Source organism: Manis pentadactyla, chromosome 9 (genome assembly GCF_030020395.1).
Source record: "Manis pentadactyla isolate mManPen7 chromosome 9, mManPen7.hap1, whole genome shotgun sequence".
Lineage (NCBI taxonomy): Eukaryota > Metazoa > Chordata > Mammalia > Pholidota > Manidae > Manis > Manis pentadactyla.
Genome location: NC_080027.1, coordinates 23480522 through 23499843, shown reverse-complemented (window position 1 = coordinate 23499843; position 19322 = coordinate 23480522). Strand labels below are relative to the sequence as shown.

Below are 19322 nucleotides of genomic sequence, written 5' to 3'. Positions count from 1 at the left end.
TTAAGGCAGATTTGCAATAAATATAAAGGAAGCACAGTCTTAAAAAATTTTTATAATGGAAATTAATGTTCCTGTCATTAAAGATACCACCAAAGCTTTGTCTTACCCCACTTCCTGCATTATCTCAGTCCCAATAAGTGTTGCCACTCATTGATAAAAGAACATTTGCATACCTACTTGGTGCAACATAATTTAACACATAATTATACCTTATATTATTCACTATTTTTTCATACATGTTAGTTTAGTCAATTTTATTGTATTTTTCATGAAGGTAGGGTCACTTTTTCATATTTGGTTACCAGCACTTAGCACATACACGCACAATACATATTTATTTAAAGATTGGTTAATTGGATATCAGAAAATGGAATGCCATTTATGTATAGTCCTCAAGGTGATGCTTACTAAAATAATATTAATCATATATATTTTATGTAGGATTGTGATTCATATAGGAAGCTGACTTTATAATTGTATGTGAAGATTTGGAATTAACTTTGATAATTGAAGTAGTCAAGCCACTACCTGAAGAGAAAAATCTTAAGTCTCTATTGAATAAAAAGAAAGAGTTATATTACAATTCTTTGCTCTTTAAGAGTTTACAATCTATTATGTCACTTGTTTAGCAATCATTACTTTAAAGATTTCCTGTGGAAATCTCTTATCTGTTATGTGTTAAGATCCCATAATTTAGACAGTTAATTCTTTTGGACATAAGTGGAATGGATAAGTAAGCATAGAATTAAATACTGGTGCTGAAATTTTACCTCAGGCAATAAGGAAGAAAATATTTATATCATTATTTTTAGGTCTTCTAAAATATGTGGTATTCGGATAATATTAAAATAACAATTACTTTTTTTTCCTTTCTAGACAAATGAAATTACTGATATTAAGGTAGGTCATTTCTAAATAACTAGAGCTTTGAAAATTTTTCTACTTGACTTACTGTGGCAGTCCTTGCTTATTTACACTTAGAGAAAGAAAATTGTGGAGAAGCACCCAGCCAGTGTTAGGCTTAGGAGCCCTGCACTCAGTCAGCGTCCCCTGCACGTCTGGGGCCGTGGCAGCTCCCATTTCCCTCTGAGAACGGACTGATGGGACAGACCACCTGGCATCTAAGTTCTCCTCAGTATCAGTGAGATACTTAGAATAGTAACAGAACCAGTGAGACATTCTTGGCTCAGAAAATGATGCTTTCCTTAGATTTGTGCAAAAACCTGGCTACATGGAGAAAAGTAAGGAATTTACCTTTATTCTACTTCTGGAAAACTAGAAGAATCAGGTTTATTATGATTTTTGCAATCCCATATTTACTTAGACCTGTAAATGTATTTATCAAATTTCCTTTCATTTAATGAAGGCATCACAAAATCAGATTTAATCAGAACTCAGAATTTATGGTAATTTTTAAGACCAATTTGCCTTTTACTATCCATAAAGTTTGCTATACAAAATAGTAGCATAAAAATGAGTACCTTCACAAGTATCTAAAAATATCCATTAACATACTAACCATAAAATATGATTAAAGCCAGTCCTTCTGTAGAAATACTTTGTCAGCCTATCATTGTTGAATATACCAGAATTTAAAAGAAAAAGTATATATATAAAATACTATTATTCAGACACTGCAATAATTCAAGTGGTCTCATGCTAGTGCATCCAGATAGATACTAGGAGGTTTTGCCATTGTAAGAATAAAGAAATGGATTAAAACTACAGAACCCTAAAATTAAAAAAAAAGAAAAAGAAATTGAGATAACAGGCCTATAAAATAACCCATCAGAAATATAAAAGTAGAATTTAACCAATGCCTATTTTCACATGATAACCATCTAGTGGAAGATAGGGTCCTGAAATTGCTAAAAAAAGTATTTAAGAAAAAGATGAAATGAGAAAGCCCAAGAAAGTTGTCAAGGAAAATGGGATACACTTTTAAATATAAATCATGTAAATACTTTGCATAATCCTTTCAGGTCATGCTCTCAACATTTATTTAATTATGGTACATTAGAAAATTGTGGGTTTTTAAAAAAAATCATCACTTTCATTCTTAATTACTTTAAACCCACACTGGACCAAAAAGAGTCACCGTTGAAATCTAATTTTATAGAAAAAGCTTGAATAAAATTGTACCTGAGCAGCAGACCATCAGGAATTACATGACTGTAAGATGCCTTTTTAGGAGTAAAATTTTAAATCTTTTCCATGACCTTTTCCTATTGGATCTGCTTAAATGAATATTTTCCTTGTGAAGGGCAAAAATTTTTAAGACTGTGCTTCCTTTATATTTATTGCAAATCTGCCCTAATTTTAGAATAAACCTTTCTCTTTTAAATCAGACTACAGAGTACTCTCTTATCTGTACTGGTGTATCTCAAATGAACAAATGTTAAAGACATAATAAAGGGAAGAGCCTAGTAAGCAGAAAAACACCTTCAGTGGTCCTTCTTTTCCAAAGGACACCTTGATCAGTAGATCTGTAAGTACTTAACCCTTTCTGAATTGTTTGAAGAGGTTTGCCCTCTGGGAACATTTTCTTTCATTCAAAAGTGAGACCTTCCTAAAGATTTATTAACTCACAAGGGTGTGTTCTTTTTCTACATATATATATATATATATATATATAAAACAATATTATATACAGCAGTAATAGTAGTATAACTCCATTCGGGTACCCGGACCAGATTCCAATGTGTGTAAGTATGTGGGAGGTGGTCTTCTCACACATACTTACACCAAGCAATTCTCAAACACCAGGAGGGTGTTGGAGAACTCAACTCTAATTTTGATGCTATCTGCCAGTACATAGCACCAGATTCCCAGGTTAAGGGCTCCATCCTACAAGACTGCCCTTCATCCCCCGCTCCAGAATCCTGTCCCAAGCCCCAGGCAGTTTACCTCTGCTTCTGACCTACCAGCTACAGACTGGAGGTTCCCACGACCTTCCCCTTAGGTTCAAATAATTTGCTAGAGCGGATCACATGACTCAGAAAAACACTGATGTTTACCAGTTTGGTAAAGGGTACAACATAACAGCCAGATGAATAGAGACATCAGGCAAGGTCCCAAATAAAGTAGCTTCTATCTTTGTGGAGCTTGGGGCCTGGCTCGGTGGCATGGGGAGGCGTTCTGCTTCCCCAAGCTTAGAAGCTCTTCTCAGGGGTTTTTGTGAAGGCTTCATTGCATAGTCATGACTGACTAAATTATTGGCCATCGGTTGATTCAACCTCTAGCCCCCGCCCTGGGATGGGAATCCAGAAGCCTTTCATTAACTTGACAAGACACCCATTTCCCCTTTAAGATCCTGCAGTGTTTTCAGGAACTGTGGATGAAGACCTAATATACCTGGGAAATAGATATTTGGTCATATGAATGACCAAATATGTATTTCTTGTGACTCATTATATTGCAAAACTAATATGTTAGGCAGTAAATAGAAAATGTAGTAAGCAGGCTTGGCCTTTGATGCAAAAAATAAAGCAAACAGGTAAACATTTTTAATACCTAATATATATATATTTCTATACTTTTTATCAGAAGTGATACTAATATGATAGTAGATGAATAACTCAAAATGTACAGTTAAATTTTTTTTGAATGACTTTATGGGGTGCTAGCCCATATGAAATGGCACTCACGTTCTAAAATCTAGGAACTTCAAAATCAAAGTTCTAAGCCATACTTTTCTGAAGTCTCATGGGCTTTTAATTGAAATTTGAAGCTTCAAAGGAGACATTTTATCTATGTGGTGCTTTTTGTGCTAAAATACTACCCCTCTGACAGCAGGGAACTGTGCTTTCATCAGTAACTATGAAACTCACAAATATTCAAATCATAGGACTAAAAAGGACTATGTAGAGTCATTTAAAACATTTTCATCAGTTTTCATGTGAGAACATACCCTGTTTTAAAAACTTTGTAAAAAGAAAAGTTGAGACCCTCCCTAGGAAACTACTTACAACATTTAATTCAAACAGCATCAGAAATACTTGTTCTTGGTCTAAATTTCTCATTTTCTGATTTGAACATGTTTCTTCTCTTCCAAAGACACCCTAAAATTGGTGGGCACATACCAGATAGTAAAAGTTTATCATGAGGCTACGGTGGCACTGGCACGATCTCAGCTGTGAGGTCCTGGGCCCTGAGGGGCCCAGCATCAGACCCTGCTCTGCATGGGATTCAGTATCTCATTTGCTGCAGCATCCAGTCTGTGATTTTATAGTGACATATATTCTTTTAATCAGAAAAAAAAATTCTTTTAAAATCGAAATGTATTAAATTCTGCTTCCATCCTTAACCAACACTAGAAAGCAAACCCTATAAACACCAAAACACTTAAGTCTAGCCAATTTGTTCTAGATACAGATACTAAGGCATGAATGAACCTTTTCTGTGTCAGAACATAGGCAGACGTGTATGCATTACTTTTGCTGCAATGTGTTGAGTGGCGGCCACTGAGTGTCTGTGTGGTGAGGAGGTGAGGGTGGGAAAGAGCACTTGGAGGTACACGAGGGTACAGCCACGTCACTGGACTCAGATGAAAGGGCCTTTCCAAGCACACATCCAAGTGCACAGAAAATATGCATCACTTATAAGGAAGGATTTTTTCAGTGATGGTTTATTCTATTCTTTAGGGTATGGGCTTCACTAACAGGGAACATTCAAGGTATGCATCTATTAACAAACTGGAATATGAGAATGAAAGGCTCCGAAACGATCTTGCAAAACTCCATACCAGTGTAAAATCAGCATGGGCTAATCAAAATACCTGTGAAGAAACAGGACGGTACGCCTACCACAGCCAAATAAAAATGGAAAAAGATGAAGATAGGTATGCTAACTCCATTCTATATGGACATGACTGTATAAACATTTAATTGAAATCTATTTTTAAATAGTTTAAATTATAAATTTATACACTTTCTCTTCAGTTTAAATTTTATTATAGTGATAATGCAGTAATATAGAACACATTGCTTTATATGAAATTCTGTGTTCTCAATAGCTTTCCAAATGTAACAGTGAAATGGGTAGAGTGAATTTTAGTTACTCACTTCAGACCCTTCTTAGAAGCTGATGTGACATACAAAATACACAAAGAAGTAATCTTATTTTTTATTCATAGTCATAGGGAAGAAAAACTGGATTATAATATACATATGTTGTTCAAACAAAATAGAAACAATAGGAAGTGTTGCTTCTGATTTAACTTCAAAAATATATACACTTTATACTGACACTCCAGCAGTGGAAATAAATTTGGTCATTTCACAGGGAAAGAATCTGTGGATGGGTAAGAGAGGTTTTCTTAGTGAAGAGAAGCATATGGAAAAGCAGTATCTGCTGTCCACATTATCCCCATGCTCTTCAAAACATCTTAGTTCAAAACCTAAGCAAATATAGCAACCATAAAATCACATAACTTATTCAAATTCAATAAAATATTTATTTATGGGGTCAAAACTGTCTCTGGTGGCCTGAAAAAACAGTGAAAGTATTTTTCCAAACTTGGGGAATGTTCCACAGAACAAGTTTCTTTGCTTTAAGATCTCAGAGCCATTAATATGCTGATAATACATCATGAGCTTCCAAGGAGGGGTCCGGTGTGGACATCTCCCCAACTTACTGATATCAGATTTATTAACATTCTGTGGTGCTGAAATGCTGAATTAATAGGTCCAGACCCAACTCCAAAACAACCTCCTTTGCTCATAATACTGAGCATGAAAACCTTACTATTGTTTTCAAACAACATAATTAATATTTACAACCTGGGGAAATTTATTCAACCCTTGTAACCCTCAGTTTCCCATCTGACAAATAAGGATAATAATTATGGGTTTTTTGTGAGGATGATTATAAGAGAACATATAGTTTCATATAAAACATATAGTTCCATAAATGTTAACCATTATCATTATCTTATTATTATTACTACCAAAGTTGTTAGTGTTTATAGTAATACTAATACTTCAACAACGCACAGTGCCTAAAGTATGTTTTGGTGGGTAGACGAATGGCTGAATTTGACATTTCCTTAAAGGTAGCCCTGTGGGGGAGGGGTGATGTGAGGCTCATCCCTGGAACCAAGCATCCCCAGTTCTTCAAGCTAGATAAATCCAGAAATCCATGGAACGTATTAAAAAAACATGTCAGACCTTGTGGTGGATGTAGTAAAGCATACTCCCATTTTCACCACCTCAGCCTTGTGTGTATTAGGATATATCCTAGTCCAATGTAAGAAATAGCAACCGTTCCAAAGTACTAAATTAATTACCTCTTCAGGTAGTGAAGGAAGGGAATGAGGGAACACTGCCTGCTACCCTGAGAAAGTACCCTGGTAGAGGGGTGGGAAGGTGACAGAGCATTGTGCACAAAGGCAGTACAGGGAGGGGGGAAGGGGTCACAGAGCCATAGCCATGGGCTGTGGTGAATATGGGTTATGGTGACTACCTCTGTTGACTGGCTGATAGAACTGAAAATCTGTCCAAAAGGGGTCTAATCTCAATTTGGGTATAAAAATATATCTTAATATAGAATAAGCCCTTTACAAAATGCTTTCCTACCCCTACCCTATGGATTCATTTCTCCATTCATCAAATCACAACCCCATGTTCAGTTGACCCTTGAACAACATGATTTAGAATTGAGCAGGTCCACTTATACATGGATTTTTTTCAAATAAATATATTGGAAAAGTTTTTTGGAGATTTGTAACAATTTAAAAAATGTTTTTTTTTCTCTAGCTTACTTTATCTTAAGAATACAGTATATAATACATATGACATACAGAATGTACGTTAATTGACTGTTCATGTGATAAGTAAGTCTTCTGGTCAACAGTAGGCTATCAGTAGTTAAGTTTGGGGGGAGTCAGAAAGATGTGGATTTTCGACTGCATGAGTGGTTGGTGTCCCAACCCGTGTTTTTTAAGAGTCAGGTGCATATAGTTCTCTCATTATAAGAGAAAAGCAGGCCCCTAAAGGTATTATAAAGGGTCTTCCTGGGTATGCTAGTGAGGACTAGTCTGTACTGAGCACCAATTCAGCACAGAATATTGTTTCCTGTTCTTGCTTGTTGGGAGTAACTTAGCCTTAGATAAGGTACCAGGTGTTGTTAATTAAACAAAAAGTCTACTTTTTATTCTTTTTAAAAAGTATTTTTATTGTTTGGGTTGCCCCTTTTTTCTTCTTGTTGGGCAGTACAGAATGTATTAAAGTGCCTAGCAAAAACAAGACAGTAGGGGACACAGAAAGCAGGGTAAGAGACAAAATGCTCAGCGGACGATTATCTTAATAAGCTGGTTGCACTTCTTTCCCTGCTGCAACGCCTTGTGTCCTGCAATCCCATTTGTTGAAAGTGTCTTTAAATTTGTTTTAATGCCTTGTCTGATTTCAGTGTTCTCCAGTGACCTGATTTTTAAAAGAAACAGCATTTCAAATGTTCTGAATAAATTATTACCCATGTAAAACCCACCATGGGGAAAGAGTTGTTGAGATGCAAGGACACTGTGAACTCAGCAGTGGAGAACTGTAAAGCACGTATCTATTAATTTAGCAAGTGAAAAATAAAATATTCTTTATTTCCCTCACAGCAAGCTCACTGAAGTCAAATATATATGTATATATATTTGTTAGGCATAAAATAATCAGAAAATGTGTAGGTTATATTTACATATCAATGGCTAGTGCAATAAGGTCTTTTTAAACTATTTAGGAAGGAAAAAGCTTTTATGTAAAAGTATATAAAGATAAATGTTCCACAGATTTTAAAGTCTGTGGTCTAATTTTTAGCCACTTCCTGCTTTTAACTGAGAGAGATTTGTGTAATACATTATTGAAATAATCTATCCATTTGGAAGTAACTCAATTTTTGTTGTTTTTTACTCCTGTTAGAAATAAGACGTTTGTCATGCTTCTCCACTTAAAATGTGAAGCATTTTATGATATTCCAAAGGATTTTCTTTCCAATAAGAAATTTATCTAGCACTTAAAAAAATATATGAATGAGATGTAATTGAATTTGGTGAGGACATACTGAATACTCTTAAAGTTTTTAAAAGTTAAAGTTTTGAAGTTTAAGGACAATTTACAAGCTAATTTGGAATAGTGGTATCTACAGTGATTAATACATAACTAATTTTAATGACAATTTTTAATAAAAGGAGTTGTACCATTACCTACAGTACATACTTAAAATAATGAATGTTTGGTTTTAAGTTACATCATGCATTGGAAAGATTTTAGAAATCACAAACATTAATCATTAAAATTGCTTCACATGTGGTTAGTAAATCAAAAGTTTCTAATCCTAAAAAAATCACACAGTCAGTAGGTTTGTCATAACCACTGTCACAGGATTCTTTGTCAAGGAATCATCATCTAGAAGTGAATTTTGTACCATGGTGTTACTCAATAAGGAGCAAAACTTGCAGTATGAAGAATTCTAGGCCAGGAAATAATGAGTAGGTCATAGAAGAGGGAGCATTATGTGGTGTGTTAGAAGGTGAGGTTGGAAGCAGGTAAATTAGCATAGTTTGTGAAGGGACCCTGTTCCCCCCTGAGGACACTATCCTAGAGTCCAGGGAAAATTAATGGAGGGCCAGGACCAGCTGTACACTCAGATAATTCTGAAAGCTGTGCAGAGAAATGACTCAAATCTCAAGTGGCTAGGGTTTGGGTCCCCAAGAAAGCCATCAGCTCCTACCCTCTTAGCAAAAGTGGGCAGAGGCCATGGAATAGGGCCTGTGAAAAAGCTAACTGAACAGACCAGCTTGTGAGGGGGTATTAAAAGCATTCTGAAATAACTTTTAAGATAGCTTTTAAATTGATACACTTAGCATTTTTTGCAAGGTGTTTTTATGAAGTATTTGAATAGTTATATTCTAGGAGAAGAAATTGTCAGATATAAAGATGATTTAAAACAAAGTACTTTACTTCATAATGTGGTCTTCACTTCCAATATCTACATCTTACTGATCTTACAATAAAAAGAATTTGTTCATATATAAATTTTAGTAATTAATACCATAAGACTGCTTCTATACATCCAAAGCAAAATGGATGATTGAGATAATTATTTAGATAATTTAGGAAAAATAATACTTTCCCTGAAATCTCTGTATAATTGAGATTACAGAGAGAGATTTCTTGAATCACTTCTATAATTATCTTATTTTTCCACTGTGCTTTGAAGTATAGATGGTAACCTCACTCAAATTAAAAGGTTCAGCTGAATATTCTGTGCAGATGTCCTATGCAATTGTTATAATTCTATTTGAACTGTGGGATGTTTCAACTTATTGTACACTTCATAAACCATGTTATTTCAGTTTAATTTGCTTTTCTGTTTCCATGGTAATTATGGATTGGGAGAATGGATTTTAAAAAGATATATTTCAAGATAAGTAAAAATGGAAAACATGTTGTTTGTTTTTTTGTACTAATTTACAGATGCCTCATTTAACTTTTATTGCTATTTGTATGCACAGCTTTGAAGATGTTTACATAATAAGAAACAAATCTACATAGACAATCTTTGGATACAAGCAGAGAAAAATAAAGTAAAAATTTTTTGAGTTGTGTGAAATTAGACTATGAAGACTTTGAAAATGGTTAATCAATGCCTGTGGAGGACTTGAATCATTAGTAAAAATAAATAAATATTTTTAAATTGAAGGGATTTTTATATTTTCATAGTCTTTGATGATTTTGATTCAATTTCAACCCCATTTTCACGAATTAACATTCAGAAAGGTATTTATTTAGTCCCAAACAGCCCATGCTGTTAAGACCTTTTTGTGAAAATTTTAGAGTAAACCAGGTTTGTTCCTTTGTTTTTATTATTCATTTGATTAGTCAGCATACCAGAATCTTAAGTATCAATGGTATTTTACTCAGTCTCATTTTCTACCCTATATTATAGCATGAAGTTCAGTTATCATCACAACCCTTTATATACATGAAAAATGAAAGTCTCAGACAGATATAGTCACCTGGTCAAAGCCATACAACTAAGTGTGAAGGAACTTAAGGAGATGATGTAAACTGAAAACGTAAATTATCAAGCCCTATAGGAATCAGAATCATTGTTATACAGAGACTTGTTCTAGCATCAAAAAATATGGTTCTTTTAAGAAAAGTCAGAGAGGTTAAGTGAACTAGAGAATAGAAAAAGAGCATCTACTTAGAACTGTCAAGGGCAGCAGTGTTAGCTGTTTTGAGATTTTTCTCAGACTGGTTTCATGTGTTTTAATTAAGTGGCAAACAGATATAAAAGTAAAACGCAGAAAGGGAAGCAGTACAAGTAGGAGAATATTTCTGACAATTATACAGTTTTCTGCTTCACTATTAATTGTTTTAAGTCCTTTAAGTGGAGTAGAAATAATTCATCAGGAAAATTATCTTCAAAGAAATACCCAGATAACAAGCCCAAACATGTTGTGTTTTCCCCCAAGTTAGACATCCAGAAATATAAATCCTTAGCTACCTAATCAAGCATGAGTCCTTGCTAACCAGAACAACCATTTCTTCTCTCTCAGGCTCAGCCAAGATCGTGAGCCGACCAGAAGCACAACGTCCCTGTCGCCGCCTTTGCCATTTCAAACCAAAGAAATGGCAAGTCCTTTGGTTGGTGATGATGAAGTATTCCCACTGGTGAGTTGCTGGCTACTGATTATATTTTTTCCTTTAAGGGATGCTTACTCTTACTGATGTACTGATGTGTACATAGTTGTTTTAAAAAATGTTGTTCCTTGACTAGGACCCCAAGATGGGTCTGTGAGTCTCTTGGCCATACCTATCTATGGTAGGAAGAGATATTCGTGATGTTCCATGAAGCATTTCAATCAGTGGTGGTTATTCACCTCTAGTGCACGCTAGAAGTACTGGTGGTGCTTTTTAAAAATTCAAGTGCTTGGAACTCAGCCCTGGACATTCCATGAGTCCTCAAGGATCTGTATTTTTAAAGAACTACAAGTGATCTTTTGTGCTAGTTTAAAGAAAAAATCTTTTTTACTGTCTCTGACATACATACAGAAACATGACCAGATCAGAATTGGACAGCCTGATGAATTATCGCAAAGGGAACACATCACTGCAACTACCACATAGGTAATAAACAGAACATTAGCAGCACTCCCTTCACGTCCCCTCCAGGCACTCTCATGACTTGCTCCCAAGGTAACCACTGTCCTGACTTTAAATATCATAAATTAGTTGTGGCCATCAGTAAACTTTATATAAATAGTATCATACTCTGTGTGTTCTTTTATGTCTGGCTTCTTTTGCTCAACATTGTTTCTGAGTTCATTATCTACATTGTTTTATGTAGTGGTAGTTTATCTATTTTTGTTTCTCTATAGTATTCCATTGTATATAGATACACATAGAATGATATTACAACTTATTCAGGCTACTGCTGACTGGGCATTTCAGTTATTTCCTGTTTAGGGCTATTACAAATAACACTACTAAAAACATTCTTGTATGTGTCTTTTGGTACACATGTATACATATTTCCTAAGAGTGGAATTGTTAGGTCATAGGATACCCATAAGGTAGCTTTAGAAGGTACTGCCAAGCTGTTTTCCTAACTGTTTGAGATGGTTAATACCCCCAACAAGTAGTGTCTGAATGCTCTCCTTATCCTACATTCTTTCCAGTACCTTCTGGTATTACTAATCTTAAATTTTAGCTTTTATGGTCAGTGTGTACTAACATCTTATTGTGGTTTTAATTCTTATTTCTCTGGTGCTTAATAAGGTTGAATACATTTTCACATATTTCTTGGCCATTTTGATAATCCTCCTTTGTAAAGTGTTCAATTTCCTTGCCTAATTTTCTACTGAATAGTCTTTATTCTTATTGATATGTAGGAGTTCTTTATATATTCTGGATATAGGCCCTTTGTTGATGATATGTATTACAAATATCTTCTCCCACTCTTTTTTATTTTCAGGCTTTTATTTAGAGATACAGTGAAAGGACAGAGCTCCCGGCTCACGCCAGGAGGGGACAAGAGAGTCCTCTTCTCCCACTCTTAACTTGCATCTTTACTTAGTGGTATCTTTTGATGGCCAGAAGTTCCGAATTTTAATACATTTGCATTTGAACTTATGAATTTTTTTCTTTATGGTTAATGTTTTTGGTGTCCTGTTTAAACTTGCCCTGTCACAAAGTTATACAATTATCTTATGTTATCTTCTAGAAGCTTTGGCTCTTTGCTTTTCATATTTAGATCTGCACTTGGAATTAATTTTTGCACAGGGTGTAAGGTAGGATTCTCAATCCCTTTGGAAATATTCAACTGAATTTGCACATGTATTACAGTCCTGTAGATTCTTTTGGATTTTCTATATTCAGAATCAAAATAATGAGTTTGATTTTCTACTTCCAAATCTTCATACCTTTTAAAATTTGCCTTACCTTATTGTTCTTATTGCAACCTCCCGTAAATGTTTAGTAGAAGTGGTTTTTCCAGCATCCTTCTTTCATTCTTCATTGCAAAGGGAAAGCGTTCAATATGCTAACATTATGTATGATAGTTGCTGTAGATATTTTGTAGATTCTTTTTAAAAGATTAAAGAAGTTCCCTTTTATTCCTGGATTGCTAAATTTATTTTCATGAATTGATATTGAATTTTATCAAATTCTTTTTCTGGCTCTATTAAAGTAACCATACAATTTTTCTCCATTCCTTTGTTAATGTGATGTTTTTTCTTGATTTTATATCATTAATCCAACTTTGGTTAATTGAATTAATTGGAATAAACCCTGCTTGATCACTGGATTTGATCTGTTCACATTAGTTTAGAATTTTTGCTTTGTGTTCACAGGAGTGATTAGCCTGTAATGTTCCTTTGTTGTCCTTGTCAGGCTTTGGTATTAAATTATACTGACCCAAAAAAACAGGTAGGAAGGGTTCTTAGTTTCATATTCTTCTGTTTCCTCATTTTCCTTGACTCCCTGTGTTGGTCTTTATGTAAAAGATAAAAAGAGCAACTCTCCCAGTCTTGAGGAAGTAGCCTCATATTGGTTAATTTTAGTTTTAATATTTTTCAGTTCTTGAATTTTCACTTGATTCTTTTTTACAGTTTCTAGCTCTCTGATGAAATTTTCTATCTTGTGATTTAATTTATTGACCATAATAATCACACTTTTTTAAAGGTATGTAGTTTTTCAATTCAGAAAATAAGTAGCAGTATTCTTAGCAAGTACCATCATTTGTATTCAAAATATATTATGTCATTTTTCGGTGCCTCTCCATAATATACTAATATTGCATACATCTTCTAAAAAATAACAAGCAAACACAGAAAAATTTTAAACTGGATAGAGTATGAGTTCTGTTCTGCTTTTCTTCGACTCTTTCACCTTCTCCTGGTAGAGACTGGAAATAAGATTTAAGCTGTTGTGGAAGAAGAAAACTTAAAACTTAACTTTTGAGGTTTTACAGATCTCTAAAGCCCTGAAATACTCTCTTGTGTTCATCTCAACTTTCAGGACTCCAAAGTAAGCACATACTCCAGTCAAACAAGAGAAATAAAAGAGGGATAAGTGGCTAAATGTGCCATTGTCCTAATAGCAGATGATTTTAGGATCACTAGTTGCTGTTCGTTCTCAGCTAAGCAGGCACACACGAAGGAAGTGATGGGCGTGTGGGAATTGCTTCAGGCTGAGAGCCCAGGAAAATGATCCCCGAGGAGGGAACGTTTAAGTTGAGTTTAAGTTGAACATTTAATAACAAAAAAAAAAAGATCCAGCTTCACAAACATCTGGAAGAATAAGGTTTCAGGCAGAGGGAACTACTGGTGCACATCTGTAAGTTTGCTAAGTTTGAGAACCAAGACAGGGTGGGGGGTGGGGTCTAGAACTTAGGGAAGAGAGAATGGAATGAAATGGGACAGAGGAAATCCAGATGTGTAGAGACTGTAGGCCATGGGAAAGAATATGGATTTTATTTTAAAGTACTAGGAAGCCATTGGAAAATCACAAGTGGGGGAGTACATGATCTGTTTAAAATTGTATTAAAAGATCCTTTTGACTGCAAAATAAAGAATTAGTTAGAGAGGCAAAGGTAGAATTGGGGAGAACAATCATCAGGCTATTTCAGTCCAGACAAGAGATGAGGCTGGGTTTGGTAGCAGTGGAAGTAGAGCAACATGGATTCAGGAAATGTTTTGGAAAATAGACCAAACTGACAATGGGTTGTTTATGGGGAGTGAGGGAAAGAGGGTGGGTGCAAAGATGGCTCTGAGGATTTTATCCTGAGCATTGGGTGGAAGCTAGTACCACTTCCTGACACAAAAGACTAGGGGAAGGAGCAAGGTTAGAGGAGAAAATCATGACTTCTAGGGTGGACATTTAAATTTAAAATGTACATTAGACATGCAAGTGGAGACATCAAATAGGCTTTAGGATATGCGAATCTGATATTCAAGGGAGAGATCAGAGCTGGGAGTAAAATATGGGCGTAATCAGCATTTGGCAGATATTTCAATCTGCAGGACTGGATGAGAATACTTAAAAGAATAGAAATAGAGAAATTATTCCAAGGCAAAGCCTTAGACCATACCATTTAGAGGTCCAATGGGAGTCCTTGGGGAGAACAAGAAAGTCTGAAGGTAAAGGAGATGGAACTCAGGGAGGGGCAAGAATCATTTGTAGTGGTACAATCATCAGAAACTGGGGAAGAATAGAATCCACAGTACAGGTAGAAGGAAGAGTCTCTGAAATAGAGCATGGCCTTAGATAGGGCTACAGGTACAAACAGGTGTGGAGAGATGAAGGCGCCCCCACATAAGAGTCAAGGCCACGAGCAAGTGCCTGCGAGACTGAACAGTAGAATGGTCAGGCAGTGGAACTAACCATTTGACATTTGTGGTCATGAATTGAAAGAGAGCCATGCTTTGCAGTACTGTACTTCCTCCTCCGTCCGGCTTCCCCAGCATTCAGCAGCCCGGGTGTAGGCATGGCTTAGGCCTGGGTTATACCAAGTATTTATTTGCATATCTTGGATGATATCAGTTGGACTCACAGCTTTAATTATTATTTATAACTTCCAAATATATATCTCTGACCCAGACCTATCTTATGAGATCTAGACTGATCTATCCCACTTCCTACTTGACAATCTGAGTCCCAAGTATTCTGCAGAATCAAATGCATTTCCCTCATTCATATATTAATTCAAAAATTTTATTGAAAATATACTTTGCCAGAATCTGTCAAAAATAAATAAGATCTTATCCATGGGCTCCTTTTCTGTTTTCCCTCTTGCAATAAGTGGCATCGATGTCACCCAGTCACTCAAGCCAGAATCTAGGAAGTCATCTGTCTGAGGTCAGGCTTCCTGAACTTGAGATGGAGATGCTTGCGAAAGCAATTTTTTAAGGGAATATTCTCAACAGCAGCAGTGAGGCAAGCAGTCTAGGAGAGGGGAGGAAAGCTAAACAAGGAAGAGGTCTCAGCTAGCGATTAGTTTAGCTTCATCTCCCCAGGAGCTTGAAGCATGAATTGCCGAAGAGTTGGTTTCCCTGGAGACAATAAGTCTGGCTTTTTGTGTACCTGCATTAATCAGTCATTGTCTCTGAGAGGAAAGCGGATGGGCTGAGGGGGTTTGCAACTTCCAGATGAGGCAGGAGGCTCCAGTTTGGCCAAAGGCAGGTCTCTGGAGAAGTGGCTAGCTGGGAGCTATAAGCAGCCACACCCAAAGCAGCCAAGCACAGATGTACTAACCTAGTGAAGGGCACTTGGGTAGGGCACCCACTGCATCCCCTAGGGGCCACCTGTTGACAGATCCATGTTCTTTTCATGTTCATTCCATTCAAGTACAGCTTCTCCAAGATTCTGGCTGGCATACTTTCTGGGGAAACTTGTAAGAAGAGGGTCAGTGGGACAAACTATAGCCTAAATGCTGCACTTGGTCTCAAGGACTTAACTGCAACTCATTATCTCCTTGCCCATTCTAGATTCCCCTCCCCATCAGCTGGCACTTCATGTACTCCACTGCCCCCATTCTGTAGCAGTCGTCTTACCTCTGCATGAGTTACCTCTGCCAGTATAGTGCCTCTTTTCTGTGCCTCTGATCTGTCAGCCCAAGGAGCCCACAGTGACTAAGTGCCAATAAAGCTTTAAGTTTACTGAGCCTCTTACAGGTCTCTTGGTGGCATTCCCCCTGTGAGACCAACAGAACTTAAAGATACAGAGACAGAAGGCAGGCACAAATTCTCCAATCTGTGGATCAACTGAAGTGATAGAGAATGGAGCCACTCCTACATCCTGCCTTTTTTCCCTCAGATCCATGCATTCCACCTATTGGAAACACAGTAGCATATAATGGCCATTGGTTTGAAGTTTATACCATATCCTGAAGATTGGCACCCCATCCTCACAGCATATAATTTCCAAGCTGATGCCTCAGTGTGCCTTCAAGAAGCCTCTCGGGTTGTCATCTTCCAGATGGTTCTGTATATGGTAGGACCAATGGGCACCATGGTCATGCCCCCACTGCCATAGTCCGCTGCTATAGGGTAGATTCTTTTACTATTAATCAGGACCCCATGTGAGTGAATCAGTCAGTCTGTGCGCCCTCACTCCAAGGCCCTACAGGCAGGAAAGGCAAACCCATGGAGTACATGCCCATTTTGGTAAGGAAAAACATTGCCCTTTCCAAGGTGTAAGGGACCTGATGTAATTGCCACCAAGAAGCTGGTTGGTCTTCTTGAGGAATGGTGTCACCTCAGCATCTCAGCTTTGGTCTCTATTGTAAGCAGATCACTCAATAGCAACAGTAGCTTGATTAACCTTTGGAAACCAAGCTGTTTGGGGCCCATGCATAATTTCTAAAGGACAGAGGCTGGATCAAGGGGCTGTCCACTTCTTAGATGCTCTGTCTCAACCAGGGCTTAATAGCATGATGAGCTGTTCTGAAAATAATATACAGATTTCTGCTGCAGATGGCATGGCCTTGCTCCAGAATCTTAAGGATATGCAGCACAACTTTCCCATTAAAACCTTCCAGAGGTCCCACAAGGCATTTTTCTCTACTAGAGAGTCTTTAAGTATTGGATCTGCTAAGTCATTTGGCCCAAGGGCTTGTACTCCATTCCCAAACTACTTCAGAGCCCTTTCTTGCTTTAGACCCACCCCCCAAAACAGCCTTCTCTGTCAACTAATAAAGAATCCGATTATTCCACTCAAAACCTACCAACCTCTGTGCTTCTTTCATACTGATAAGAAATGCAAGATGCATTAATTGGTGCTTAAGAGATGTCCTGACATGCTCCATATGACTGGATACCTAAAAACAATGTGTGAAGCCTCTGAATCATTTATGGCATTTATCTTTCACTCTCTGGAGTACAACCTTTCCAAGCCTTAGCACTTTTTGCTCATTAGGTTTTAGAATGATGTTAAAGTTAATAATGAAGTCCTACAGTCTATAGTCCTTAGTGTCCAGATGGCCCAGCATCCTTCAGAAGGTATTGTGACAGCATCATTAATGTAAACATAATGTTGAGGCAAGAGTGTGGATGTGTACTTTTGGGTATCCCACATGAATGCTAACTGCTTCTGTTCTTCCTCCTCATTGGATATTTTTTTAAAATGCATTTTCAAATAGAATAAAATACTGAAGAATAAATCTAACCAAGGAGATGAAAGACCTGTACTCTGAAAAGTAAAAGACACTGATGAAAGAATCTGAAGGTGCCACAAATAAATGGAAAGATATTCCATGCCCATGGATAGGAAGAATTGATATTGTTAAAATGGCCCAATGACTGAACTCAAACCAGAAAAAGATGGCAGCATGAGAAGTGAGGCAGAAACCACCTCCCAGAACCACACATAACATGAAAATACAGCAAATACAACTAATCCTGAAAGAGCAACCTGAAGACTGCAACAGACTGCCTATATCTGGGGAAAAACCTCAGAGAAAAGGGTAAAGTAGCAAAGCCATGATTCAGCAGGACCCAATCCCTCCCCCACCCCAGCTCACAGGCAGGAGGAAAAGAAACAGAGCAGGGAGGGAATAGAAACGCAGGACCGCTAACTACCCACCCCTGGAGATCTGCTCCAGGAGCACAGACCACATTACATAGGGCTCTGGAGATTAGGCAGAAAACTCGGAGAGACTGAGATTCCAGACACTTGTGGAGAACAAGTACCCATAACCAGCCACTCTGGGACAAAAAAAGGCAGGCACTTAGAAAGACTTCCCAATAGCAAGAGGGGCGCTAAAAGGGCAAGAATTACACAGAGTTTACTGCTCAGGAGAAAGGACATTTTTCCAAAGAAGACATACAGATGGTCAACATGAAAAGATGCTGTCATGAATCCTTAGAGAAATGCAAATCCAGACCATAATGATATGTCACCTCATACCAGTCAGAATGGCTAACGTCCACAAGGCAAGAAATAACAAGTGTTGGTGAGAATGTGGAGAAAAGGGAAACCCCCTACACTGCTGGTGGGAATGTAAACTGGCGCAGCCACTATGGAAAGCAGTATGGAGGCTCCACAGAAAACTAAAAATAGAATTACCATATGATCTAGTAATTCCACTCCTGGAAATTTGCCCACGGAAAACAAAATCACTAATTCAAAATGGTATGTGCATTCCTGTGTTTATTGCAGCATTATTTACAATAGCCAAGACATGGAAGCAACCAGTGTTCATCAATAGATGAATGGATAAAGAAGATGTGGTGTGTGTACATAAATATATATATATATATATATTTATTTACACACACACACACACACACACACACACACACACAAAATGGACTATTGTATTATTACTCAGCCATAAAAGAAAATTAAATCTTGCCATTTGTGACAACATGGTTGGACTTAGAGGGCATTGTCCTAAGTGAAATAAGTCAGACAGAAAGACAAATACATATGATTTCACTTATATGTGGAATCTGAAAACCAAGGATTCATAAACACAGAGAAGAGACTGATGGTTGCCATGAGGGAGGGAGGTGGGGGTATGGGTGAAATAGGTGAATGGGGAACTAAACTAGAATGTTTGATATCTTGATCTGGGTGATGCTTATATGAGTGTATACACGTCAAAATTCATCAAGCTGCACACCAAAATTTGTGCATTTCATTGTACACACTCAAAAAATAAAAAAGGAATGCATTTGCCAGATAAACCACAGCGTATCATGCACCCACAGATGTGATATTCTACTTTAACAAAGATAATATTTCTGCACAGCGGCTAAAGTCGGGGCTACTATGGGATAAGTTTACAGTATCTTACTGTCATCTGCCATGATCTACACACTCTCGGCA

General features: G+C 37.0%; 1 protein-coding gene across 7 annotated transcripts in view; it reads left to right on the top strand.

Annotated features, from left to right (window-relative positions):
* The window catches only part of DEUP1 (deuterosome assembly protein 1), a 102933-nt gene that overhangs the window by 56802 nt on the left and 26809 nt on the right, over positions 1–19322 (top strand). For 3 of the 7 annotated variants that reach the window (XM_057507127.1, XM_057507129.1, XM_057507126.1), the window contains 3 exons: positions 877–900; positions 4644–4840; positions 10550–10664. In XM_057507127.1, the coding sequence (XP_057363110.1) occupies positions 877–900; positions 4644–4840; positions 10550–10664 (336 nt within the window). Of the gene's footprint in view, positions 1–876; positions 901–4643; positions 4841–10549; positions 10665–11045; positions 11121–19322 lie in introns of those variants that run through there. The other 4 variants (XR_008999183.1, XR_008999181.1, XM_057507128.1 and 1 more) reach the window with 3 other exon arrangements.